We start from the raw sequence: 23,238 nt of genomic DNA, 5'->3' as shown, positions 1-23,238 counted from the left end.
GCGCCCGGGGAAGCGCCGGGCTGACTCCCGGGTGGGGCCGGAGGACCTGGCGGCGCGGGCGGCGCGGGCGGGCTGCTCGGGGCCTGGGCGGCGGCGGAGGCGGAGGCGGCGGAGGCGGCGGCGGCGGAGGCGGAGGCGGAGGCGGCCCCGCGGGTCCCGCGCGCCGGGCGGCCGCACACGTGTCCCGGCGTCACGTCCGCGCGCGCCCCCGGGGCCTGCGTCAGCGGCCGCTCGGAGCCGGGCCGGGATCGGCGCGGCGCGGGGGTCGGGCCGCCGGGGGGCCGGGGCGGGGGGCCGGGCCGGGGGCCGGGGCGGGGCGGGGCGGGGGCGAGCAGCGGCGCCGGGAGCCCGGCGGCCCCGCGGCAGGCAGGCGGCCGCAGCCCGATGGTGGCTCGGGAGCGCGATGAGCCGCCCGTCCTCCACCGGCCCCAGCGCTAGCAAGCCGTGCAGCAAGCCGCCGCCGCCCCAGCACGCCCCGTCCCCGGCTGCGCCCCCGGCCGCCGCCACCATCTCGGCCGCGGGCCCCGGCTCGGCCGCGGTGCCCGCCGCGGCGGCGGTGATCTCGGGCCCGGGCGGCGGCGGCGGCGGCGGCGGCGGGGCCGGCCCGGTGTCCCCGCAGCACCACGAGCTGACCTCGCTCTTCGAGTGCCCGGTGTGCTTCGACTATGTGCTGCCCCCCATCCTGCAGTGCCAGGCCGGGCACCTGGTCTGCAACCAATGCCGCCAGAAGCTGAGCTGCTGCCCGACGTGCAGGGGCGCCCTGACGCCCAGCATCAGGAACTTGGCTATGGAGAAGGTGGCCTCGGCGGTCCTGTTCCCCTGCAAGGTAAGCCCGGCGCCGGCCGCGCACCCCGCCCGCGGCCTCCCGGGGCCCCCGGCGCCCTCGGCCGGCCCGCTCGAGCTCCGGAGCCACGCGGCACCCCTCTTACTTAGAGAAAGCGGGGGGGGGGGACACCAACCGGTGCGTGCGCGCTCCCCTGCCGCGTGCCCACCTGTCCGCGCTGGGAGCAACTCCGAGGCCCGCCTGAGCGGCGCGCGAGCCGTCGTTCCTGGAGGCGGCGCGGCTCTTGCCACCCCGCGGGCCCCGCGGACGCGCGCTGGGGGCTCGGCAGGCCCGGGCTGCGCCAGTGCAACTTGGACCTGGAAGCTGACGGGGGCGGGGGGCTGGGGAGGGAGGGCGGAGCGGACGGGCCCGCCGGAGGCTCCGCTTCCCCGCGCGCGGCGTGGACCGCCGGGTCCCCGAGGCCTCGCGCACCCCGCGCCCGCCCGACACGTGGGAGCCCTCGGGAGCGCAGCTAAGGACGACCGGGCGCCCGCAGCCTCTTTTCCCCCAGCAGCGAGAACCCTGCAAGCCACGCCTCCCCCTCCCCGCGCCTTCCAGGGACCTGGGGAGAGATGGGTGTTCGCGCCGCGTGGGGCTGGCGACCCACGTCCGTGGGCACCGCAGCGGGGGGGGGGGACACGCGACAGCTGCTGCGCTTCTTCCAAGGCCACCGCTTGCTTTCGTTTTAAGAACGAAAAGTTTTTTTGCTCTTGCAAAAAAAAAAAAAAAGAAAAGAAAAGAAATGCAAACCACTCGGAGTCTTAAGAGTCAAGGGAGAGACGAGACCTCTCCCCACCCACCCCACCGCTGTTTGATTTCCCCGGATAGCTTCCCAGATTTTTTTCTTTTTCTTTTTCTAGCAACACTGGAGTACATTTTCACAGCTGAACCTGAAGCCCTGGATGTCAGTGGGTGTCGGGAAGGTCCCTACACACAAACAGTACACACGCATTCTCCAGGCACAACTTGTACAAGTTGCTGTTCTGAGGTCATCACGCGTGTTTTTCTCTGTCTGAAGCTTGGCTCTTCTCACTGTACTTTGAAGGGCTGCATAGTGTTTCATGGTGCGGCCCCATCATAGCATCTGCTTACTTACGTCTCCCCCCTTAAAAATCCTCAGGAGCAAAAAAAAATAAAAATAAAAATCCTCAGGAGCAGCTCCAGAGACCCGTTTCCCTACAGAGCCTCATTAGAACTTAGAGCCAGACCAGAAACTCCCATTTTTGCAACTTAGAAATGGAAATAATGTCATTAATACTTTTGAGTTGGGGTTGGTTTTTTTTTTTTTCCTTTTCCTCCTTTTTCTCTTTGTAAAAGTAACTGTTCGCCTCTTGGGCCATCCATCTGAGCTGTCTTGCGTTTCTCCTTGATGCTGCTTATTTTTATAGGGCAAGAGCTTACTTTTAAATTAAAAATAATCCACCAGAGAGTTGAAGCTTGGGACTCGAGTCAGTAGAATGAGTGTTTTAATTTGGTCTGTGCCCTGCCACAAATCCAGTTTAAAATAGCATATTCAAATTAAGGTTTTGAAGCTGTGTTTGGGCTGTGGGTTTTCAGTTAACCTTAATATATGACTCTGCTTCCAGCCACTTCTCATATAAGGCTAACTAATTCACCCAACCCAGTAGGTGTTTCTCATAAAATTTGGATGAAATATTTCTGTGATTTTTTAGGGTCATGAAGAAGGTGGCAGGCAGCCTAGTGATCAAGAGAGGATTGGTGTTAGTTGACATCACAGGGGGCATTTGATGTTTGAGATACGTTGTGGGGGCTGCAGGGGGTGCCCCACAAGATTTCTGGGGAGCTATCTTTTCAGCTCACGTTTTCCCAGACCTTCTGTGGCTAATAGAAGAAATGGCTTTAGGTGAACTGCAGTTCACAAAGGAACATTTGGTATCAGTCAGTATTCTAGAACTTATTTTTAAAGAAGCAGTCTCCTAGGAGCATTGTGTTGCTCCCGAGAGGAAGGGAAGGAAACAGTTATGCTCTATAAAGTGTGAAGTTTCACTTTCAGGATCTAGGGGTCCAGTTCCTATTGAAACATCTTTTCTCCTAATGTACCATATGCTAGTGAAACCCTTCTTGAAGAACAGTTCTCTTGGGACTCGGGGGTCCTCCGTGCCTCTGTACGTGTCGGTGACTTTCCAAGTCCCCGTTGCGTACGAAGGCAGGTGGGGAAAGCCATCACTTTGCAAGCTGAAATTAAAGGGTCAGCCATTCACCATTCCCCTACAGCCCAGGCGCCACACGGCCTGGAAAGTGATCTTGGGGTCCCTTCCGCGTGTGAGGTTTACAGGCCTGGAGAATGCCTGCCTCCGCTTTGGTTGACCAGTAATCCGAACTGCTGCCGGCCCAGCTCAGCCTTTTAGCCTCCAGAAACCCAACTTGGATGCGTATTTACAGCAAGCACCAAAGATAGTGTCGGCTGAGGAGGGCCGAGGGAGGTAGCGAGTGCCAAGACCTGTGTCACACTTCAACAAAACAGGCCTGTGTCGCTAGCCCTCGGCTGGCTTGTGCTTGCTCCTGGAAATCAGAGGGACTGCCTTGTCACTGTCCCTCCCTGCTCTGAGTCTCTCCCACGTGGGCTGCCCCGTGTGAGGAAAACAACCGTGGATGCAGTACCAGAGCCCAGGTCTCAAGGGTAGCACCGGGCTGCCACTGTTGGCTGAGAGACCACCTCTTGGGGACCTTGATTTCGTCACCTGTAAAGAGGGGACTGAACGGCTTGACTTCTAAGGACCTGTAGCTTCTAGAATACCATGAAAAGAAGGGCAGCTGTCTGGAATGGTTATAGGGTGCCCTCCGTGTGCGAAGGTCATCGTTTATTAGCGGGCCTTTCTTCTTTCGAGGTGAAGAAACAAGTGCCCCTAGAGAGATTCCCTGACTTGTCAAGATGAGTAGGCCAGGTCCTGAGCCAGCACCCCAAAGGCTCGCCTCCGTTGTGCTACACAGGGATTTTGCAACCGACCCTTTACCTCGAGGCTCCAGATTGTAACTTACGGTTGACACCAGCTAACAAAACCATCTGATCGGAGGAGTTTACTAGCTCTGATGGGAATATCCCAGTGCGACGACATACGTGTCCACTGTAACGTTCACTGCCAGGAATTCTGTGAGCTGTGTGGGAGGGAAAGGCCAGGGGGAGATAGCCTACAATCCTAATATCTGGGGGCAGTCATCACGGCTCTGGACTGCTCATGCTTCAGGTGGCCCGAAAGTGGATTTGTTACCAAGTGGCTTCTTGCACAGGGATGGGGTCACTTAATGAAAGGCATGGATGCTGCAGGTGTCTTTGACAGAAGGCACCACAGGCATCGTTAGCTGAGGTCTCCTTTGGGGAAAAGGATCTCTAGCAGCCTAGGGCTCTCTTCCACTTGTGATATTTTTAGTCCATTCTATGGCTTGCTCTACGCCCGAAAAGTTTTGACATCCTGTTCCCATATCGCAAACCCACCATCTCTCCGTGGCACGTGGGTGTAGGGGGAGAAGTGAAGGTTGACACATTGGGGCCCCCACTCAACAGTGTATTTTATTTAAATATCAGCCAAGTATTTCTCTCCAAACTGTGGGGAACGCTAACCCACTCCAGCCCACTTACACTATGATACATTTTCTCTGCGTTTTTTGTTTTCCTTTGTTTTCTCCAAGAGTTTCTAGTAGCGCATCTTCAAATAATTATTGAACTGGAAAGCCTCAGTCAGACAGTCTTCCTTGCACTTGGGTTGCTTTTGCTCAGCTCTGGATGATTGGCAGGGGTGGCAGTGTGGATGTAGCCTGCTAGATCTTGGGATTTTTTTTTTTTTCCGAGAAAAGCCAGAAATCTGAATTTTTAAAATTTTAAAAATATTTTTAAAAATATCTCAACTTTCTTAACATTGGCATTGAATTCATATTTAAAGCCAGAACTCACAGGCCAAACCAGCCACGTCTGGAGACTAAATTCCAACTGCCAGTGTGCACCTTCTGACCTGGTTGTCTTTTAGAAAGCATTTACTGAGCCCTGGAAGTTCTCATTTTACTCTTACCACACATGGACTTTGGAATTCTGAGAGGTCCCAACTGGAGGTGATTTTATAGCTTATTTTCATCTGTATTTTGCCAAGAGAATATTCTGTTCTGGCCCCTGGGGAAACCTGAACTGTTGTTGTCCTAGTGACTGGATGTTTGACTTTCAGCAGGTCAGTTTATTTCTTTGGACTCGGGTGTCTTTAAGAGAAAGAGTTGCACTAAATCATTATATCAAGCATCTTTGGGGCGCCTGGGTGGCTCAACACTGGTTAAGCGTCTGCCTTTGGCTCAGGTCAGGATCCCATGCTCCTGGGGGGATCAAGCCCTCAGTCCTGCTCCCTGCTCAGCAGGGCATCTGCTTCTCCCTCTCCCTCTGCCTCTCCCCCCCTCCGTCATTGTGCTCTTTCTCTCTCTCTCTCTCTCTCTCTCAAATAATCTTCAAAAAAAAAAATTGTTTTTTAAGAATCTTTTTGTGCCCTAAAATTCCAGAATCTAGTAAACTGTCCCAGGGAAGAGAGCAGTAGGCAAGAGACAGACCTGGATTCCCATCCCGGCTGTGTGTGACCTCAGTCCAGTCACATACTCCCCTGAGCTTGCCTGTTCATCAGTTAAAAAGCGTGGAGATAATACCTAGCTGGTGGGTGCTCTGAGATCAGATTAGAGCTTTAAGTCTTTTGCTTCACCATTTCAAATGGAAGGTGGGTGTTATCAGGGTGGTTGCTAGGTGATGGGTGATCCATCACCTGGAAGTCTGAGGGGATACGCCAGTTTGCAGGAACGATTTCGGAGATCTTTTCTTCATCTAAAAAGTTCCCCTGAGACAAGGGCCATCTCCTCTGGACATTGCCCTTGCAGTCTTCACTGCCGCCCAGGGTCGGGACAGGTTTACTCACGAAAGCCTGTGCGTTGGCAAGCCAGGTACATGGACAGTGAGGCTCAAGAATTTTCGAGAACACAGTTGACAGAGGTTTTTCGGTATAAAATTAAGAACAGAAACACTGGAACGCTCTGTTGGACACTAAAATCTAATGCTGACTCTACACGGAGTTGGCCACCACCTCCTAGGACTAGGAGTAAATCATTGTTACTCAAGGTTGACCTTTGGTACAACCAGAAGCGGGGAGGGGAGAGCCAACAGGTGCAGCAGGTCTGGCCTAGAAAATCCCCAACCTGAGATTAGCTTCGACTCTGCTGTTCTGTGTCAGGTCCCTTTTCCTGAAGCTCCATACAAAGTGCCCTAACCATAGGACCACGGGGAGCCCTCCTCATAAAATGTCTTAAGAGCCAGACTTGTGCATCTGATGAAATTTGTGAACAGTGGCATTTCTCACTCAAACTCATAAGGCCCCGCTCCTTGAGAGGGGCACACAGTGTGGCCACACGTTTGCTAAAGTGAGTGCCCGGCGTTCAGGGCTGTTGTGTATCGCCGGCGACTTGCACAGGACGTGATCGTACCCGGGGCATCAGAATGCGACCCCACTCTGCACATCCTGCACGAGAAAATTAGAAAGCTAAACATTTTTCCTGATTAAATGTGTCTTTAGGGATCCCTGGGTGGCGCAGCGGTTTGGCGCCTGCCTTTGGCCCAGGGCGCGATCCTGGAGACCCGGGATCGAATCCCACATCGAGCTACCGGTGCATGGAGCCTGCTTCTCCCTCTGCCTGTGTCTCTGCCTCCCTCTCTCTCTCTCTCTCTCTCTGTGACTATCATAAATAAATAAAAAATTAAAAAAAATGTGTCTTTATATTAAACCTGAGGGTGTCCTCTCACAGGCTTCTAGGAGACACTGAAAATCCGCTAGCAGAATTGCATCAGCTTTACCCCAAATGCCCATCTAGCTCCTCATTCTTTTTTTTTTTTTTTAAATTGAGAAACTGTTCTCGTTTCCAGTTTCTGCAGTGATTTTTAGACTCTATGGTGTCTGTGAGGAAGGTCACCCTCCCTCCCAGTTTTCAGCCACAGACACTGTAGAGGGATGAAAGCTACACCTGTGTTAAATGTGTGGGCCTGGGCCCCGTTTTAAAACTTGGAATCAACAAAGGTAGTGTCTTTGGGTTACTCCTTCCCCAGGCTCCCTCTTCCTCCAGTAGTTTGGAGGGAGGCCCTTTTCCAACCTTCTAGTCCAGACGCCCGCTCCAACCCCACCTCTCCAGACTCTCAGTGGCTCCTTGGTAAAATGGGATACCGACTGGGTTGCTGTGAGGATGGAGCATGGTAATAATTCATGCAAAGCGCCTAGCACTGCCCCAGCACAGAAGAAACACTAAATAAATGTGCACAGTTAGAAGCTAGCAGAAAACAAGTGGCCAGTGTCTGAGGTCAGGTCCAGGCATAAACTTGTAAAAGAAGGAAAAGAATCTGTTTTCTCCCACAGATTCCCCCACTGAGCTTTTCACTGAGGTTTTTATACACCTGGACGCATTGGCCCTGCCATTGGTTTTTCAGCGACTTCTTTTTTCATTTCTTTACTGCCTTTAGAAGAGAAAGCCTGGTTAGATTAGGCAGTGTTTTTTAATATGTATATTTTATTTTAAACATTAGAAAATATGGGGATTTTTTTTTTCAAAGTAGGCTCCATACCCAGCGTGGAGCCCAATGTGGGGCTTGAACTCATGGCCCTGAGATCAAGACCTGAGCTGAGATCCAGAGTTGGACTCAACCGACTGAGCCACCAAGAAGCCCTTGTAAAACATGTTTTTAAAAGTCATGATCATTATTTTTAAATGTAGAATATATATATATATATAAAGTATGAAATTAAAATCTCTTACAGTCCTCTCACCTGGAAAAAACCATGACACAAACTTAACCTCTACATCAATGGAGTTTTACAGTCGAAGTAGGTAAGATAGGGAAACCACACACTATTTCATAGCATATTTTTTCATCTAACGCATAGTGACTGCTTTTCAACATTGCTAAGTAGCCTCGAAGGTCGTGTTTAATGACTGCGTAGTATTATGACAGTACTAGGGTTACCTAACCAAGCTCCCGTTTGTGGTCGTTCAAATCATTCTATTTCCTTACTGTTAAAAAAAATTTAGTTTTTGAAGTACTGCTGTAACAGTGCTCGTGCATAAGAAAGTAATTATTTCCTAATGATAACTTCTTAGAAGTTGGATGGTGGGGCCAAAGGGCATGTGGAGAAATCAAAAAGCTTTTGATAGCAGAGTCAGATTGCGTTCTCACTTGAAATCCTTCACAATTGAGCCACACCTGGGTGGCTCCATGGTTGGGCATCTGCCTTCGGCTCAGGGCGTGATCCTGGGGTCCTGGGATCGAGTCCCGCATCGGGCTCCCCGCAGGGAGCCTGCTTCTCCCTCTGCCTGGGTCTCTGTGCCTCTCATGAATAAATAGATAAAATCTTAAAAAAAAAGATCCTTCACAACTGAGTGCCCATCTCTCCCCAGCATCCCCTACAGTGGGTGTTAATTCTTTTGCTTTTCTTAATGCTACTGCCTCCCTTTTTTCCCTGGGGTAACCTCAGGCCAGAGCTGGCTCCTCTTGATTACCTACTAACTTTTCATCATACGTGCCCTTGCCTGGGAATCTCCTGTAGCCTGTCCCTCCTACACACCCTCTGCCCACCCAGTCATTACCTCACCCCCGACCTCCTCCTTCTGTAACTAAGTCCCACCGGGGAGACAGAGGTGCCAGCAGCACCCTTCTGAAGTAGTAAGAGCAGAGAGGAGTCTGGAGACCTCTCCGCAGTGGTGGGGTCAGAGCTGCATTCTGAAGGACAAGCAGCAGGTTGCCAGTGAAGAAGGAAGGGATGGAGGATCCCCATGGGGTTACGTCGGGAGGCCAGAGGAGCTGCTTGTACAGAATGTTGTTTACCTTGTCTGAACTACATATATGATCTTGTTATTTTCCTAGTTACTTTGTAAAGGAAAACAGGCCACAGTATCTTCTCTGAGACATTTGCCCTAAGTCCTGCAGCCTGTAAGTCCAGGAGACAGAAGCTGCAGCATGGGCCTTGTATCACACACACACGATGCCTCTTCCACCTCACGCTCCTGCCTTTTCCGCTCCCCGCTGCACCCCACTGAGAAGCAGTGATCCGCCTTCCCATTCCAAATTCACATACCGGCTTTTGGAGGGATGGCAGTGGAACCAGAAGGCCCGCTTATTAGGATTGCCAGGTAAAAATACAGGATGCCCACTAAGTTTGAATTTCAGACACACAACTTTTGGTGTAATTTCAGACAATTTTTTTTTTTTTAGTGTAAGTATAACCCAAATACCACCTGACACATACTGGGCATCTTGTATTTTTAGTTGCTAAAAATCTAACACCTCTACCACTTAAGTCTCCTGGCGAATTCGATTGCTTTCATTGAGAAATAAGACTGTGGAAGGGACGTCACACTGTTCGAAGAGCGTCGGGACAGTCAGTGTGATTATGCAGCAGGAGCCTGGCCTAGAAGAGTAAGGACAGACTGAAAAAGTGGGCACAGTACTGGTGGTGTGGCGTAAAGCCTTCAACTCTGGCTCTTCCTGTAGGGTGGCTTTCTTTGCTTGAGCCTACGCTCCAGAGAGACCTTACAGACCTGGTTCTCCAGGACAGTGTGTGGTAGCCTGTTGACTCTGGCCGTGGTCAGATGAGAAGCATATTCGGTCAAAACGCAACCTTCGTTTACAGTGTCTAAGTTGGGGACACCTGGGTGGCTCAGCAGTTGAGCATCTGCCTCTGGCTCAGGTCGCGATCCCAGAGTCCCGGGATCGAGTCCCACGTTGGGCTCCCTGCATGGAGCCTGCTTCTCCCTCTGCCTGTGTCTCTGCCTCTGTGTGTGTGTCTCTCATGAATGAATGAATAAAATCCTTAAAAGAAAATAAATTTTAAAAATAATAAAGCGTCTAAGATGAAAAACAAACCCCTGCCAGCCCAAGGAGTCTTCGTAAGGCCTCCCCCCTCGCAGGTGTCCTCAGATGACTGTGCTAATACGGCACCAAAGTCTTCCAAAGACACCTGTAGTAAAAGACCTGCCTGCAGCCCGGGGTTTGTCAGGGTTCTCTTGGGAAGAAGGAAGAATTTTTGAGCCCAAGGTTGTTGTTGTTTTTAAGATTTTACTTATTTATTCATGAGAGATACAGAGGCAGAGACACACAGGCAGGGGAGAAGCAGGCTCCCTGTGGGGAGCCTGATGCAGGACTCGATCCTGGGACCCCGGGATCATGACCTGAGCCTAAGGCAGATGCTCAACCACTGACCCACCCAGGCGCCCCAAGCCCAAGATTTTAATTAGAATTGCCTTCTCCAGAAGCAAGTTCATGAAATCAGATGTCAGTATTTTCTTAGTCTCACCACCGTCCGACGGTGCGGGCACTGACCGGACGCTGGCTTCTCGTACTACTTTGGGGAGAGCTTCATGGCACCATGGTGGAGAAGTCTCTCTTTGCACCTCCTCATAGTGGAGATGAAGAATCGAACACCTGGGTCACTGAGGATCCGCTAAGGTTCTTAGAGGAAGGCCGCCAGACGGATGCAGGCTGAGCATCACAGTGAAGGCACCAGAAGAGAGTTCTCTTTGCCCTGTTGCCCGAGTGTGAACTTCATGAGAGTCCAGGGGTGAGATAGTAGGTAGTTTTGTCGACCTGCCCAGAGGTGGTATGGGAGGCTCCTTTCGTGTCACACACACACACGAGGTACCTGAGCTCCAGCTGTATCCTGCCAGTGGTCGCAAACCCATTATAAGCAAGAGGAGTACCTAGCTGTCCGAAGGACAACAGCATCGTCATCTCCTCATCTCTGTGAGGTTTCAGAAGGGCTTCAAACACACCCACCCCAAATAGTTTATGTAAATAAAACTTGTGAGAAGCATTCATCAAAAATAGCAAACCCGTAGTGACTGAAGTCGAAAATAAACATTTTCCCTCGTGTGATCTCAAGGGCTATTGAGTTTTGAATTTATTTTTGAAATCTAAGGTCCATCGTAAGACTTTTCGATTAAAGTAAAATTAACACAGTAAAAAGAACAGTCATCTTCTGCAGAGAGATCTAATATTTATTCATTTACCGACACGTATCAGGTGGGCGGGAAGCAGGCAATAAATCAGTAAATCAATGAACGAAGTTAATAGACGCATAAGTACCTAGAAAATAACCTGGGATCATCATCCGCTGGTTCTGACAGATTATCACACTTTGAGGCGCAAAGGAGCTAGTTGGAATTGCTAGGGGCCCTTTTAAAAAGTGATAAAGTCTAAGTTGAACCTGTGGCTAAAAGGTAAGTTGCAGCACGCTTCAGTTCTAGGTGAGGTTTAGCCACGACCCCCATCTGAGCCAGGTGTGGAGAATGCTGAGAAGATAGAGCCCTCTACCACTAGTCCCCTAATGATCTGCGGATCATACATGAGGCAGTCGCCAGGACGTCATCCTCTACCTCAGCGAGGTCACCTCCCCAGCAGTTAAAGGGGGTTACCTGTTGTAGGCAAAAGGGGGGCGCGGGTAGCTTCATTCCTGGAACCCCTTTCTGACCTGTCTGGAGCCCCAGAGAGGAGTATCCCTTGGACCACGAAGCACGGTGGATCCTGCAACTGCAGTGGCTCGAAACTATACAGGCCGGGGCCACAGGTGTGTGAGACACCCAGACTTTTATAGGAGCAAAGGAGAAAGCTTTGTCCTCCATGGGGGGCAGGAGGGAGGTCAAAGAAGTGTTGGTTCTTAGAACAACCCATGTCGTCTTCATTGATAAATGTTATGGGTTCAGTAAGATGCATTCCAAGGGCTCTAGTAAAAGAAAAACTATTGACTGACCTTGCGTTTACCTGTAGGTACGCAGTTACACGTATATTCTCTTTATACAAGAAAAAAAAAAAAAAGGCCGGGTATGATAAAAAAACTCAATTCGTGCCACCAACTCCCCCAAAAGAATCTCTGTCCCATAAAGGATAAATATGCTAACTCAGTCCCTGGATTCTTTAACACATTTTTATTTTTATATGATTTCAGATTTCCACAATAGTTGTAATACAAAAATATTCTTATATGCCCTTTACCCAGAGTCACCAGCTGTTTCCTTTTTGCCCCGTTTGCTTTAGCATTTGGGCCGCTCTGTACTCAGACATACATTTATGTAGCCGTTCGCAGGGAAATTGGAGGCGTCCTGCCCCTTTACCCCTAAAGGCTGCGCTGTGTTTCTCCTAAGAACAAGGACGTCGTCTTCTGTGATTATGGTCCAGTTACCAAAATCAGGAACGGTGACATGCGGTCGATACTAGTACCTAATCCCAAGTCCATATCCCAACTTCAGTCGCTGCCCCCAATAATACCCCCTGTGGCAGCTTTGGTTCTCCAGTCCGGCGTCCCGCACTGCAGTTAGCCACATGGGTGCATTTTGTGATCACTACAGCTCACTGGATGCACAGAAGAGCACAAGTTTGCTCGTGCTCACTCTCAGACAAGGTCATTTCTTGGATTTCATTCAAACGTTTATGAGCATCAACAAAATATTTTAAAAAAAAATATATTGATTGTGCTTTGTTTTTCCTGAGACCCCCTCCTTTGGGGTGCCGGCAGGTGTTTTGCTAATAGGCCTCGGTTTCCTTGGAGGTGTAAGCAGGCGGAGGCCCAGGGTGGTTACCCCACAGTCCCCGAGCAGGGACGTGCCTGTGGCCCAGAGCTCAGGGCGCCTCCACTGTAGGCGACTGTTGATGGTTGAAGCTCAGGAAATCGTTCTGGAATTGCATGGACTCACATTTAATTAAATAGATTAAGTGACTTGTTCTAAAGCAGTCACAGGATCCATGACTTTCACTAGCACCCCCGGCCAAGCAGGGTCATTGTGTAAACAAATATGATGTGACTGTGTGTACTAGGTAAATAACAGGTGTCTCGTGTTTTCTGATGCACCTCATCATATTTGTGTGCAAACGGGTTTCCGTGCCAAAAAAAAGGAAAAGCCCCACCTAACTTCAGCTCGGATACCACCTTCACACCCCGTGCCCAGGAAGAGGACTGGCACTGTCTTACCTCTTTCTACAAAGACTTAAAAACGAGGCACCAGGGCCCGCACTGCCTTGTGGCAGGCCGTGTTTGCACAAGACTTTTGAGCCGCCGCCGCAACCTGCAAAGTTTCTAAAGAGAAGTCAGAGATGGGGTTTCAACATTTGTTTCTCGTTCTGCTGGGTCATCTTCCCCCTGTCTCCATCGTCGTGAGCTTGGGCTTCTGTGTGTGCTTGGGTCTCTGTCCCCCTCCCCCAAAAGAGGTTTACTGTCAGTAAAGTCCCACCACCACCACCACCCGCCCGGGGGAAAGGAGCCGCCCCTGCCCTGTGGAGGCACCGCATCTAGAGCCGTGCATGAGTCCCCAGGACACACAGGCAGCCCCCGGGCCGGGTCTCAGGACTCCCAAGTGCACGCTAAGAACTGGGCGTCTGAAGGAAAGCAGGCGTCCTTTGAACCCTGCACATTTGGTAGGGCCAGCCTGAGCCAGAGTGAGAAGTGAAACCTCAGACCTTTCTTGCCAGGTACCAGGGAAGCTGGGAGGGCCTAACTGCTGGTTAGTTATTTGTGAGGTGCTGCTTCTCATTCCTTGGGGAGAGGCACTTTCAGGGCTGTTTGTCTCCTTGCAATCGAAGGAAGAGTCAATGTTGGGACCTGCTCCCAGAAGCAGCCTGTCTGGGGACTGTGGGCTTTGTCTGTGGTGGCCTGGGGACCTCCGGTTAAGGCAGATGTGAATTCTTCCTTTTACTTCAAGATGGGGATTCTTGGGCTCCTAAGCTATCACATACCATGGAAGAACACTGGAGGAGGAGCACCTAGGGGATTGCAGAGGGCTCTGCCCGCAGTGTGGCCACGACTGGCCATGTAGCCGGGATGAGTCAGTCTGTAAAACAGGTAGAACGAGCACCCTGCCTCCCTCCACGATCTGCAAACCACCAAGTTCTAGTTGTGGGTCCCAGCTGGCGGCTGGCGTGCCCGAGCTGTCCTGGGCAGCACCCACTGGGCGGGGCAGCAACCAGCCTGACCGGCTTACTGGTGTGGGCCTCTCCTCACAGCTGTCATTGTGGCTGCCCAGCCAGGTTTTGTCATCCATCAAAATCAACCCCCGGGCCATTTTGCCCTTCCCCAGACACTTGGCCATGCCTGTGACATTTCTGGTTGTCACAATGGGGGAGGGGGAGATTGCTACTGGCTTCTAGTGGGTAGAGGCCAGGGGTGCTGCTAAACACGGCCTCCCCCACAAGGAATTACGTGGTCTAAAACGTCAGTACAGCCATCCCCGCTTTTTGAATGTTCACTTGACATCACGTTGCTTTTACAAAGGACCTGTTTGTGGTAACCAAAGGAAATCCGAAGGAGACTTCCACCAGTACGAAAAACGGCAGGAAAGGAAAAGAGCGTTCGGCCTCTCTTTTGCAGTGCGCATCCTGAACAACAGGAGTGGCCTCGCCAAGCTCCTTTCCTGGGACCTACCCCCAGCATCTCAGCATCAGGACTCCAAAGCTTTGAACTGCATCTGTGCGCATCTGTGCTTTATCTCAGTTGGTTTTGTGCCTCCGTTAGCAAGGTGTGTCCGAGGGTATCAGAAAAGCACGAGAGATGGTTTTTTGGGACTAGGAAGGCTTGGAGACTTTTCCATACAAATTAATGGCCCTTGCTGCTTTGCTTTATGCCATTTTGTCTCATGACGGGTTTCACAGTTTGGGGAGCAGGGAAAAGCTGTAGTGCCACTGATGAGAAACCCAGAAAATTAACTAAATTGTCCAGGCCCTGAGGCCACCTGGCCCTGCCTCCTCACTTGAGGTTTCATCCCCGTGGTTTGCTCGCGGACCCTCTTGGCAGGAACCACGGCGAGGGCAGGACACGCCGCCGATTCCCTTCTGTGGGCTCGAGGACGGAGCGTGGGCCGTTCTTGGGAACAATTGGAGCTTGTCGGGGAAACGCAAGCCGGGCTCGGCGCAACCTGGGTTTGCTGCTCAGAGGCACCTAGACGCTTCCACCAGTGTCGGGGAATTCACAGACCCTGCACCCTCCCTCTGATCCCTGCAGGAGAGCCCCTGCCCCAGAGCGCTGCTGAGACTGTGACAAGCAGGAAGGGAGGCCTAGGAGTGCGTGTGTGTATATATATTATATACATATAATATATATATAATTTTTATATATTTTATATATTTATAATACATTTATTATATATATCATATATATTATTTTTTATATATATATTATATAAAGTGCACGCAAATTCAAAGTTTAGACCTTTTCTTTTTAAAGATGGTCTCTCACCCGCTCATCATACAAGTGGCACCAGTGGCCACAAAGACACGCCCTCACCCACAATGGAAAACAGAAGGAATAGGTTGGCTTCAGAGTTCAGCTTGTTTGGGAAAAAAAGCAGAAGCAGCACCTACCACTTAAAAAAAAAAAAAAATCCCTATTTAAGTTCACAGAGGCTGTAGCAAGACCTTTCTTTTGTAAGGTCACTGTCCAGGCGGGTGCCAAGTAATGCCCTTCCTGTGTGTGTGGTTTGGGGGAGGGTCCCCGTTCTCTGTATGTGGCTCGTAAGGCAAAGCAAGTCAGGATATAAATACTCCTGCCTGAGCCCACACGAGGAAGGTCCCCGGTGGTGGCTGGAGGATAAATACCTGCGGAACATGCGGGGCCTTGGCTCGGGGGAGGCGCAGGTGTACTCTGGACCCTCTGCCCCGGCTCGGCACGTCCCTGGAAGCGTTGGTGGGCGGCGGGCAACGCCCCATCTGAACCCCTCCCGTCCACAGGCCCGGGCGCTGTTTCAGCCTGGGACTCAGCCGGGCTCCAGGCTAAGTCTTGCTATTTTTATTGGGTGTAACGCAGGTTTTTTGGTTTTTGTTTTGTTTTGTTTTGTTTTTTGTAACGCAGGTTTTTAAGCGAGGCACAGATGCCTCACCTTACCACCCACAGAAGAACCTCGAAGCTTCTGCATTCCCAGCCACACTCGAGGCCTAAAACACAGTTAATAGGGATTTGGGTTTTTTTAGGGCCTTACTGTGGAGAACACGAAGTAGAAAATAGGGCTACATAAATGGGTTTCTCCTTCTGGTTATGAAGGGTGGTTTTTTTTTTTTTTTATACCCATGCTTTTTTAAAATTAGGCCGTGGTTTAAGAAGATGAATACGCATTCCCCGTGGGCAAGGTACATACCAGGGAAGTATTTCTGGCAATTTCTATTGAAGGTGGTTATCATTTCCTTTCGGTGCAGGGGAGGAGCCAGCTGCCTTTCTTTGCCTGAGGCACCCTCTTCTTCCTCGAGGGGACACTCCTCTCCCTTCGGGGCTCCCTGTCGGGGCCTGGAGCCCAGGGCCTCGAATGGAGCACGTGCTCCGGGCCTGCGTGTTGCCAGTGATGAATCCACCTGCGGAGATTAGAATTCTGACCGACTGACGGCTTGGGGGGGGTTATTCCCTGGGCAGGGTCCCCAAAACCAGATGTGAGGCTTTGTTTTGTTAACAAAGGGACACCGCAGCTTAGATGTGGGACCTGGGCCCCAGCCTCGTTTGCTGTCCTCGTGTCTCAGCAAGGCCGGGGGGACCCAGGCGAGGTAACCCGGACCATCGGCCTGCCGCTGCGAGCTCCGACTTCTCGACTCAGCCCATAAAAAGGTGACTCAGGCTCCCTTCTTCTTCACGACAGCGCGGTTCTCTGGGCAAGTGTCCGCTTGCGGGCTGGTTCCCCAGCTGGCATCCAGGCACCGACACCGGGACGGTTGGGAGCAGGAGTCCGGTTCCTCTGTGTGCTCTTTTTTCCCAAGATCGGTGTGATCTGTTCATCAGGAATGTCACCCCAAGTGCAATGGAGACAAAGGCCTTGTCCCTGCACCCCTAAGACAGCACTGGGGGGCTGACTATCAAAAACCTCGCCTGGGAGCCTCACCCAGTGTAGTTCCCCTTCCCCCTGGACGTGTGACGAGGGCCTGACATACCTGGCCAGGACGATGGGTGCGGGGACCCGTGGGGGTGTTCTGGGCCCCTTCTCACTTTAACCTCCACTGGCTAGAACCACACTAGCCAGCCCAGAGTCCCTTGGGGTTGCGGGGTTGAAAGGTGAAGGGAGTGAGGTAGTAACTTCTAGCAGCGTGGGGTTGTCCATGCGGGGGTGGCCTGGCCCGGCTGGTCCCTCCAGGCGGGAGCGGGGCCCCAAGGGCAGCCTTCCCACAGCCTGCCTGCCGCTCGCCCCTCTGAGCTAGGGACGGGGGCGGGGGGCCGCCAAGAGGAACGACACTGTCTTCATCATGGTCTTTGGGTGAAAACTAGTCCGGAGGGAGCATATCCCTTGCCCAACCATATGCCTAAGCCATTCAAAAAAAAATTATTATTTTTTATTTTTATTATTATTATTTTTTTTAGATTTATTTGACAGAGAGAGAGCACAGGCAGTCAGAGTGGCAGGCAGAGGGAGAGCGAGGAGCCCGATGCGGGGCTCGATCCCAGGACCCCGGGATCATGACCTGAGCTGACGGCGGACACTTTACTGAGCCACCCAGGCCCCGCCTCCACCAGCCATTTTAAATTTTAAAAAATTCTTGGGGGCAGCAGGGTGGCTCAGCGGTTGAGCATCTGCCTTTGGCTCGGGTCATGACCCCGGGGTCCCAGGATCGAGTCCCGCATCGGGCTCCCTGCATGGAGCCTGCGTCTCCCTCTGCCTGTGTCTCTGCCTCTCTCTGTGTGTGTCTCTCATGAATAAATCTTTAAAAAAATAAAAATAAAAATAAATTTTTAAAAATTCTTGACGTTCACAGAAAATATGGGGGAGGCCCGAGTTTCCGGGGCTGGCTCTACAGTCCCGTTTGAGGTGTCGGATACCGAGAGCACTTTGGATCTTAGGTTCTCGACGGTGTTGGAATGGGGGCGTGCGATGCAGGAGGCCCCCGGTTGAGGACACCCCCTGATTTGGTGGATGGCAGTCCTGACAACGAATCCGGACCTCACACTTCTCCGTCTTACATGCTTAAGCCCCCTCGAGCGGAGAATTCAGCGTAGGCCCCGGCGACCTGAGGGGGTGACCCTCTCGGAGGCCGGCCCAGGGGGAGTCTGGAGAAGGCCGCTGGCTCACCGTGTGTCTTTCCGTCCTTGCAGTATGCCACCACGGGCTGCTCCCTGACCCTGCACCACACGGAGAAGCCAGAGCACGAGGACATCTGTGAATACCGCCCCTACTCCTGCCCTTGCCCCGGCGCCTCGTGCAAGTGGCAGGGCTCCCTGGAGGCCGTCATGTCCCATCTCATGCACGCGCACAAGAGCATCACCACCCTCCAGGGGGAGGACATCGTCTTTCTGGCCACAGACATTAACCTGCCCGGGGCCGTCGACTGGGTGATGATGCAGTCGTGCTTTGGCCACCACTTCATGCTGGTGCTGGAGAAGCAGGAGAAGTACGAGGGCCACCAGCAGTTCTTCGCCATCGTGCTGCTCATCGGCACCCGCAAGCAGGCCGAGAACTTTGCCTACAGGCTGGAGCTGAACGGGAACCGGCGGAGACTGACCTGGGAGGCCACCCCGCGCTCCATCCACGACGGCGTGGCCGCGGCCATCCTGAACAGCGACTGCCTCGTGTTCGACACAGCCATCGCGCACCTGTTCGCGGATAACGGCAACCTGGGAATCAACGTGACCATCTCCACGTGTTGTCCGTGAGGCGCCGGGATGATCTGGGCACGGCGCTCCATGGTGAATAAAGGTGTTTTGTTTTGTTTTCGTTTTTTTTTTTTTTTTATAGATGTTCTAATTCACTGCGTCTTCACAAAATCGAGTGGCCCCCGTGTCCCGTTTGAGCAGCAGCTTCCCAGCGGGCCTCGGCCCAACGAAGTTCGTTAAACAGGGAGGAGTGGGGTCGGCCTCTTAGCCATTTGGAGTCTGTTCTGTGATCTAAAATCAACTTTATTATTACATCCTGTTCCCTTCCTGAACAGCACTTGACAGGTTGCTCAGGGCTCCCGTAGAGCAGGGTGTTGGGAACTGGAGGCTCCCTCCTGCCGGACTCCCTCTGTTGGTCCCTCCAAGTTGACGAAAAGCACAGTGACTGTCGATAGAGTCCTTAACCTTACTTTTACCTTGTTTCTAGGGGGGTAGGAATTGTTTCAGTGCATTTTAAACCGTGTCTCTCAAACTGGGTGGCTAACCGGTGTGCGCAGAATCACCCGTAGTACTCCTCTTACGCCTGCACGTCTGGGGAGCCTGTGACGGTCACTGTCCTCAGGTGATTCTGTTCGACAATAAAGTTTGAGAATTACTGGCTTAAATTGTGGAAAGGGTCCAGATTTTAAAGGTGCTTTACGACTGCCCTCTACTGATACTGTTTGTCTTTCTACCATTTCATGCCCCCACCACCTACCACTACGCCCAGATTGAGACCAGAACTGCAGATCCCCATGAACACACTCCTGGGATTTGGTCACTCTCTTGTGTTTGGGGTGAATTGCCTAGGAAAGCGAATCGTATGGCCGTTGATAGTTGTCCCATGATTAGTTTTTGCTCATCACTAGTACAGATGACCTGTTTACACGTGGCTTCCCTCGGAGCCACCCTTGACCGTAGATGGTGGGACAGACTAGATCAGTAGAGTTGGAAAAGCTTTATAACCAGTGTCATATGCTTGCTATTTAAAGGTATGTGTTGGATTGTTGTTTTTTGCCACATTCACTTTAGTTTTGTAATAAATATTTTCCAAAAATGAATATTGTGCTGCTTTTTCCCAGCTGAATGATGTTTGTTTGTTGGGCGCCTACTATGTGCAGGTGCCTGAAGCTTCTTCCCCACCACCTTGGGCTTGGAGCCATCCCTATTTCCACATGAAGGAACAGTCATTTGTCCAAGGTCGTGACACAGGTCTGTGTTCGAACTGGAGTCCACACTCACCTCCCTGAACCAGGCAGTGCCCTTGGTGCTGCTGGTCTCGTCCCTGGAGATGTTCTTTCACATGCCAGCACTTGTGGAAGAAGAGTATTTCTCCTGCTTTACAGAATCAGAAGGAAGAGGGTTGGCTAGAGCTAATTTACTCTTGTCCTCTACCGAGAGTTCTGGGTTTGAGCCAGGGTGACCCACCCTCTCAGTCCTGACCCTGACTCTCAAAGGAATTCAGAATACTAGCCCCCTAGGCCTGAGGATCAAGGACTTAGCAGCCCCATGGCATTAGAGTAGCACCCGATGGAAGGGATGGCCTTGGAGTTGGTTTTGGTTTTTTAGGTGAGATGCAGGGTTGATTTTTTTTATCCAGAATAGAGTTCTGGCAGTTAAGGAAGGTTCTAGAAAGTTTCACTCTACACAGCCCGGCCATAGACATTTCTGTAGCCACAAACATTTTCACTGCATAACTAATCGCCATAGCGCAATTTTGCCATGGAAGACAAAACCCACAAGAAAACGAAAGTGGGACAGTCATTAAAAAGGACATAATGGGAAAAAAGAAAAAAAAAAAAGGACATAATGGGGGATCCCTGGGTGGCGCAGTGGTTTGGCACCTGCCTTTGGCCAGGGCACAATCCTGGTGTCCCGGGATCAAGTCCCACGTCGGGCTCCCGGCATGGAGCCTGCTTCTCCCTCTGCCTGTGTCTCTGCCTCTCCCTCTCCCTCTCTCTCTCTGTATGACTATCATAAATAAATAAAAAAATTTTAAATAAATCTTTAAAAAAAAAGGACAAAATGAAACATGAAAAGTGACAAAATTTAAAAGTCTTTATTGTGGAATTTTAAAAAAAAATTTTTTTTTTTTGGAGAGAGAGAGAGGGTGCAAGTGGGGTGGGGGAGGGCGGGGCAGGAAGGAGAGGGAAAGGAGAATCTCAAGCAGGCTCCACGCCCAGTGCAGAGCCTGGCCTAGGGCTCCATCTCACAACCCCACGATCATGACCTGAGCCGAAATCAAGAGTCAGACGCTTAATCGACCGAGCCCCCCAGGCGCCCCAGACTACAAAATATTTGACTATATTTTAAATGTGTGTAGATTCACTGCACAAATAATTGATTTTACTTGGTGGATCATATCTAACCACTGGTCTTCAAGTCTTTCAATCATCACATTATCCTTTTTTTTTTTTTTTTTTTTTGCTTGTGGATTAGTCTCCTTGTTCAACATCACACTTTTTTATTTGCTAAAACAACTTCTTTCATTAAGAAAGGTTGGGGATCCCCGGATGGCTCAGCGGTTGAGCATCTGCCTTCAGCCCAGGGCCTGATCCTGGAGACCCGGGATCGAGTCCCACATCGGGCTCCCTGCATGGAGCCTGCTTCTCCCTCTGCCTGTGTCTCTGCCTCTCTCTCTGTGTGTGTCTCTCATGAATAAATAAATAAAATCTTTTTTTTTAAAAAAGGTATCAGCTTCCCAATACTAGGATACATTTTTGTAACAGAGCTTTGTATCACGTTGTGGAAGCCTCTACACTGTTGGGTGTTCTTGGCATATCGTCACATGTTCATTGGTAGACCTTCCAAAGTTGTATGGGAAATGTGGAAGGAATGCTGATAGCATAATGCACCGTAACTGAGCTCTGTTACCATTGAAACTAGCAGGTCATCATTTTCCTGGTATAGAATGTAATCTGGCTTCACACTCATTTCACACTTCCCGTAAGTTTTTTCACCATAACCCTCTGTTAGGTCGATATATGTCCTCGTTACAATCCACTGTTTCAAGACCACCACATCTACTTGTCCCTGTACAGACCATTAGGAGGGCGAGCTAAGATTTACATAATACAAAAATGGGAACTTTGTCAATGGAGAAATGAAACAGACTACTAGTTTGAATACATTAACTCTGCCAATGGAGAAATGAAACCAGTTATTTGATCTTTTAGCAAAATTGGCTTATGGGGCAATTAGTTATGCAGTAAAAAAATGCTCGTGGCAAAGATGTCTATGGCAAAAATATTTGCTGCAGAAATACCAGACATGGTTATTAATTGCTAACGTAACTTATCTTCTAGGCTATTCTTCAAATAAGGGTGAAAATGGTGCCCTGAGCAAAAGAAGGTGTTTATAACGAGTTTGGTAAATGAATGAGAGCTATAGCTCTCGTCAACAAGAGAATCACACTCGAGCCTGTCCAAGGGGGATCTGTAGAGGTGAAACTAGGATCCAGGAACAGGTGGACTTAGATCCTCAGAGCCCGAGCAGGTCCAGATGTGGCTGAGTGTGTACACAGCACCAGGCAAGGTGTTTTGTGCATAAACCAGCCTAGCCTGTCACCACCACTCCGTGTCCCTATCTAATAAGCCTTCTTGTTCCATGTGATGGACAAAATCAGGACCAGCAAGGTACCCAAGGTAAAGAGCGCTCTAATCAGAAGCCCATAACGATGAAGATGGTGGAATCAAGTTATTCCTAAAGCGAGCAGTGTTAGCTTTTCAGCCCCAGGAGGTAAAGCGATGGGCCAGCAGCCATATAGTACATTAGTGGCAGCACTGATTCCAGAATTCAGACTCCTGGTTCAGACATGTTTCCAGAATTCAATAAATGAAAGTAAAGGTTTAGGCAACAAAACTCTGAACTTTTACTTTCCAGAGTTATTTCATAGGTCCCTTTAATCTCTGTCACTGGAAATCTGTAAACTTAACTTGTACTGACTTTTTTAAAACTTAGCATTTTCTGCCCCCAAACAAACAAAAATCCCCAGGTTATTCCCGTTTTAAGAGGAAGTGAAAAGAGAAAAAAAAAAAGATTATGTAAATGAAAACATCTTTTTATGTAGTTCCAGTTGCAAATGCAGTTTACAACCCGGCAACAGGCATTTGCCAAAACTCATCACATGAGCCGCTTACGTACTATATTGTTTCTTAAAAAACAAAGAATTTCTTTCCCTCTCCTGTCCTAGTTTTATATTCTAATTTGATAGAAATCAGGCTGATCAAGCAAGACGGTAGATTCAGCAGCTAGTGTCTTCCAGTGCCTTCCTAAAGAAAAAAAAAAAAAAGATGCTCAAAATTCTTTGGAAGAAAATGTTCACAGTTGTTAATTCTGGGTGGCAGGAACCTGAGTGTATATTATATTCATATTTGCATTATTCTGAATTCTTTACTTTAAAAACTTTTTTTTAAACCAACGAACCTTAAGATCAGAGGTTCTCAGCCTTTCTGTGAGCAGGAGTAGGTCTTGGTTTCCCTGATTCCTTAACATTTAGGGTTTTTTTTTTTTTTTTACTTTTTTTTTTTTTTTCCCATTTAGGGGATTAAGAGGGTGATGTGCCCACAGCGAACCATCCAGTGTACATGATGGGGAATTTCAGAGGCAGGTCACCGAGAGTTCAACCATGGAGTAGGACCCGGAACTACCAGCAGATTCAAACGAATAGCTGAGTGTCTGTCTTAGCAGCAGAATCATGCTACTTCCCTCCAATACCATCCAGGGAAATCTTCCCTGTACCTAACCCCAGGTGCTTGGGGCTTGCCAAGTATCAGCCGTGTGAGCCTAGGCTGGTCAGTTGACCTTTCTGGTGCC

At 50.5% G+C, this 23,238-nt stretch overlaps 1 protein-coding gene across 1 annotated transcript; it reads left to right on the top strand.

The window, feature by feature from the left end:
* Positions 1-318: 318 nt before the first annotated feature.
* SIAH2 (siah E3 ubiquitin protein ligase 2) lies at positions 319-19,484 on the top strand. The gene is made up of 2 exons (XM_055321060.1): positions 319-826; positions 17,887-19,484. The coding sequence occupies exons 1-2, from the start codon at positions 404-406 to the stop codon at positions 18,442-18,444; spliced, it is 981 nt and encodes a 326-aa protein (XP_055177035.1). The 5' UTR covers positions 319-403; the 3' UTR covers positions 18,445-19,484.
* The last annotated feature ends 3,754 nt before the right edge of the window (positions 19,485-23,238 follow it).

Source organism: Nyctereutes procyonoides, unplaced genomic scaffold (assembly GCF_905146905.1).
Source record: "Nyctereutes procyonoides isolate TBG_1078 unplaced genomic scaffold, NYPRO_anot_genome, whole genome shotgun sequence".
Classification (NCBI taxonomy): domain Eukaryota; kingdom Metazoa; phylum Chordata; class Mammalia; order Carnivora; family Canidae; genus Nyctereutes; species Nyctereutes procyonoides.
Note: the sequence above shows the minus strand (reverse complement) of the source record. Positions and strands in the feature narration are given on the sequence as shown.

Coding starts and splice junctions, on each gene's coding strand:
- SIAH2 (XM_055321060.1), top strand. CDS start 404: ATGAGCCGCCCGTCCTCCACCGGCCCCAGCGCTAGCAAGCCGTGCAGC. Junction 827..17,886: donor CGGTCCTGTTCCCCTGCAAG/GTAAGCCCGGCG, acceptor CCGTCCTTGCAG/TATGCCACCACGGGCTGCTC.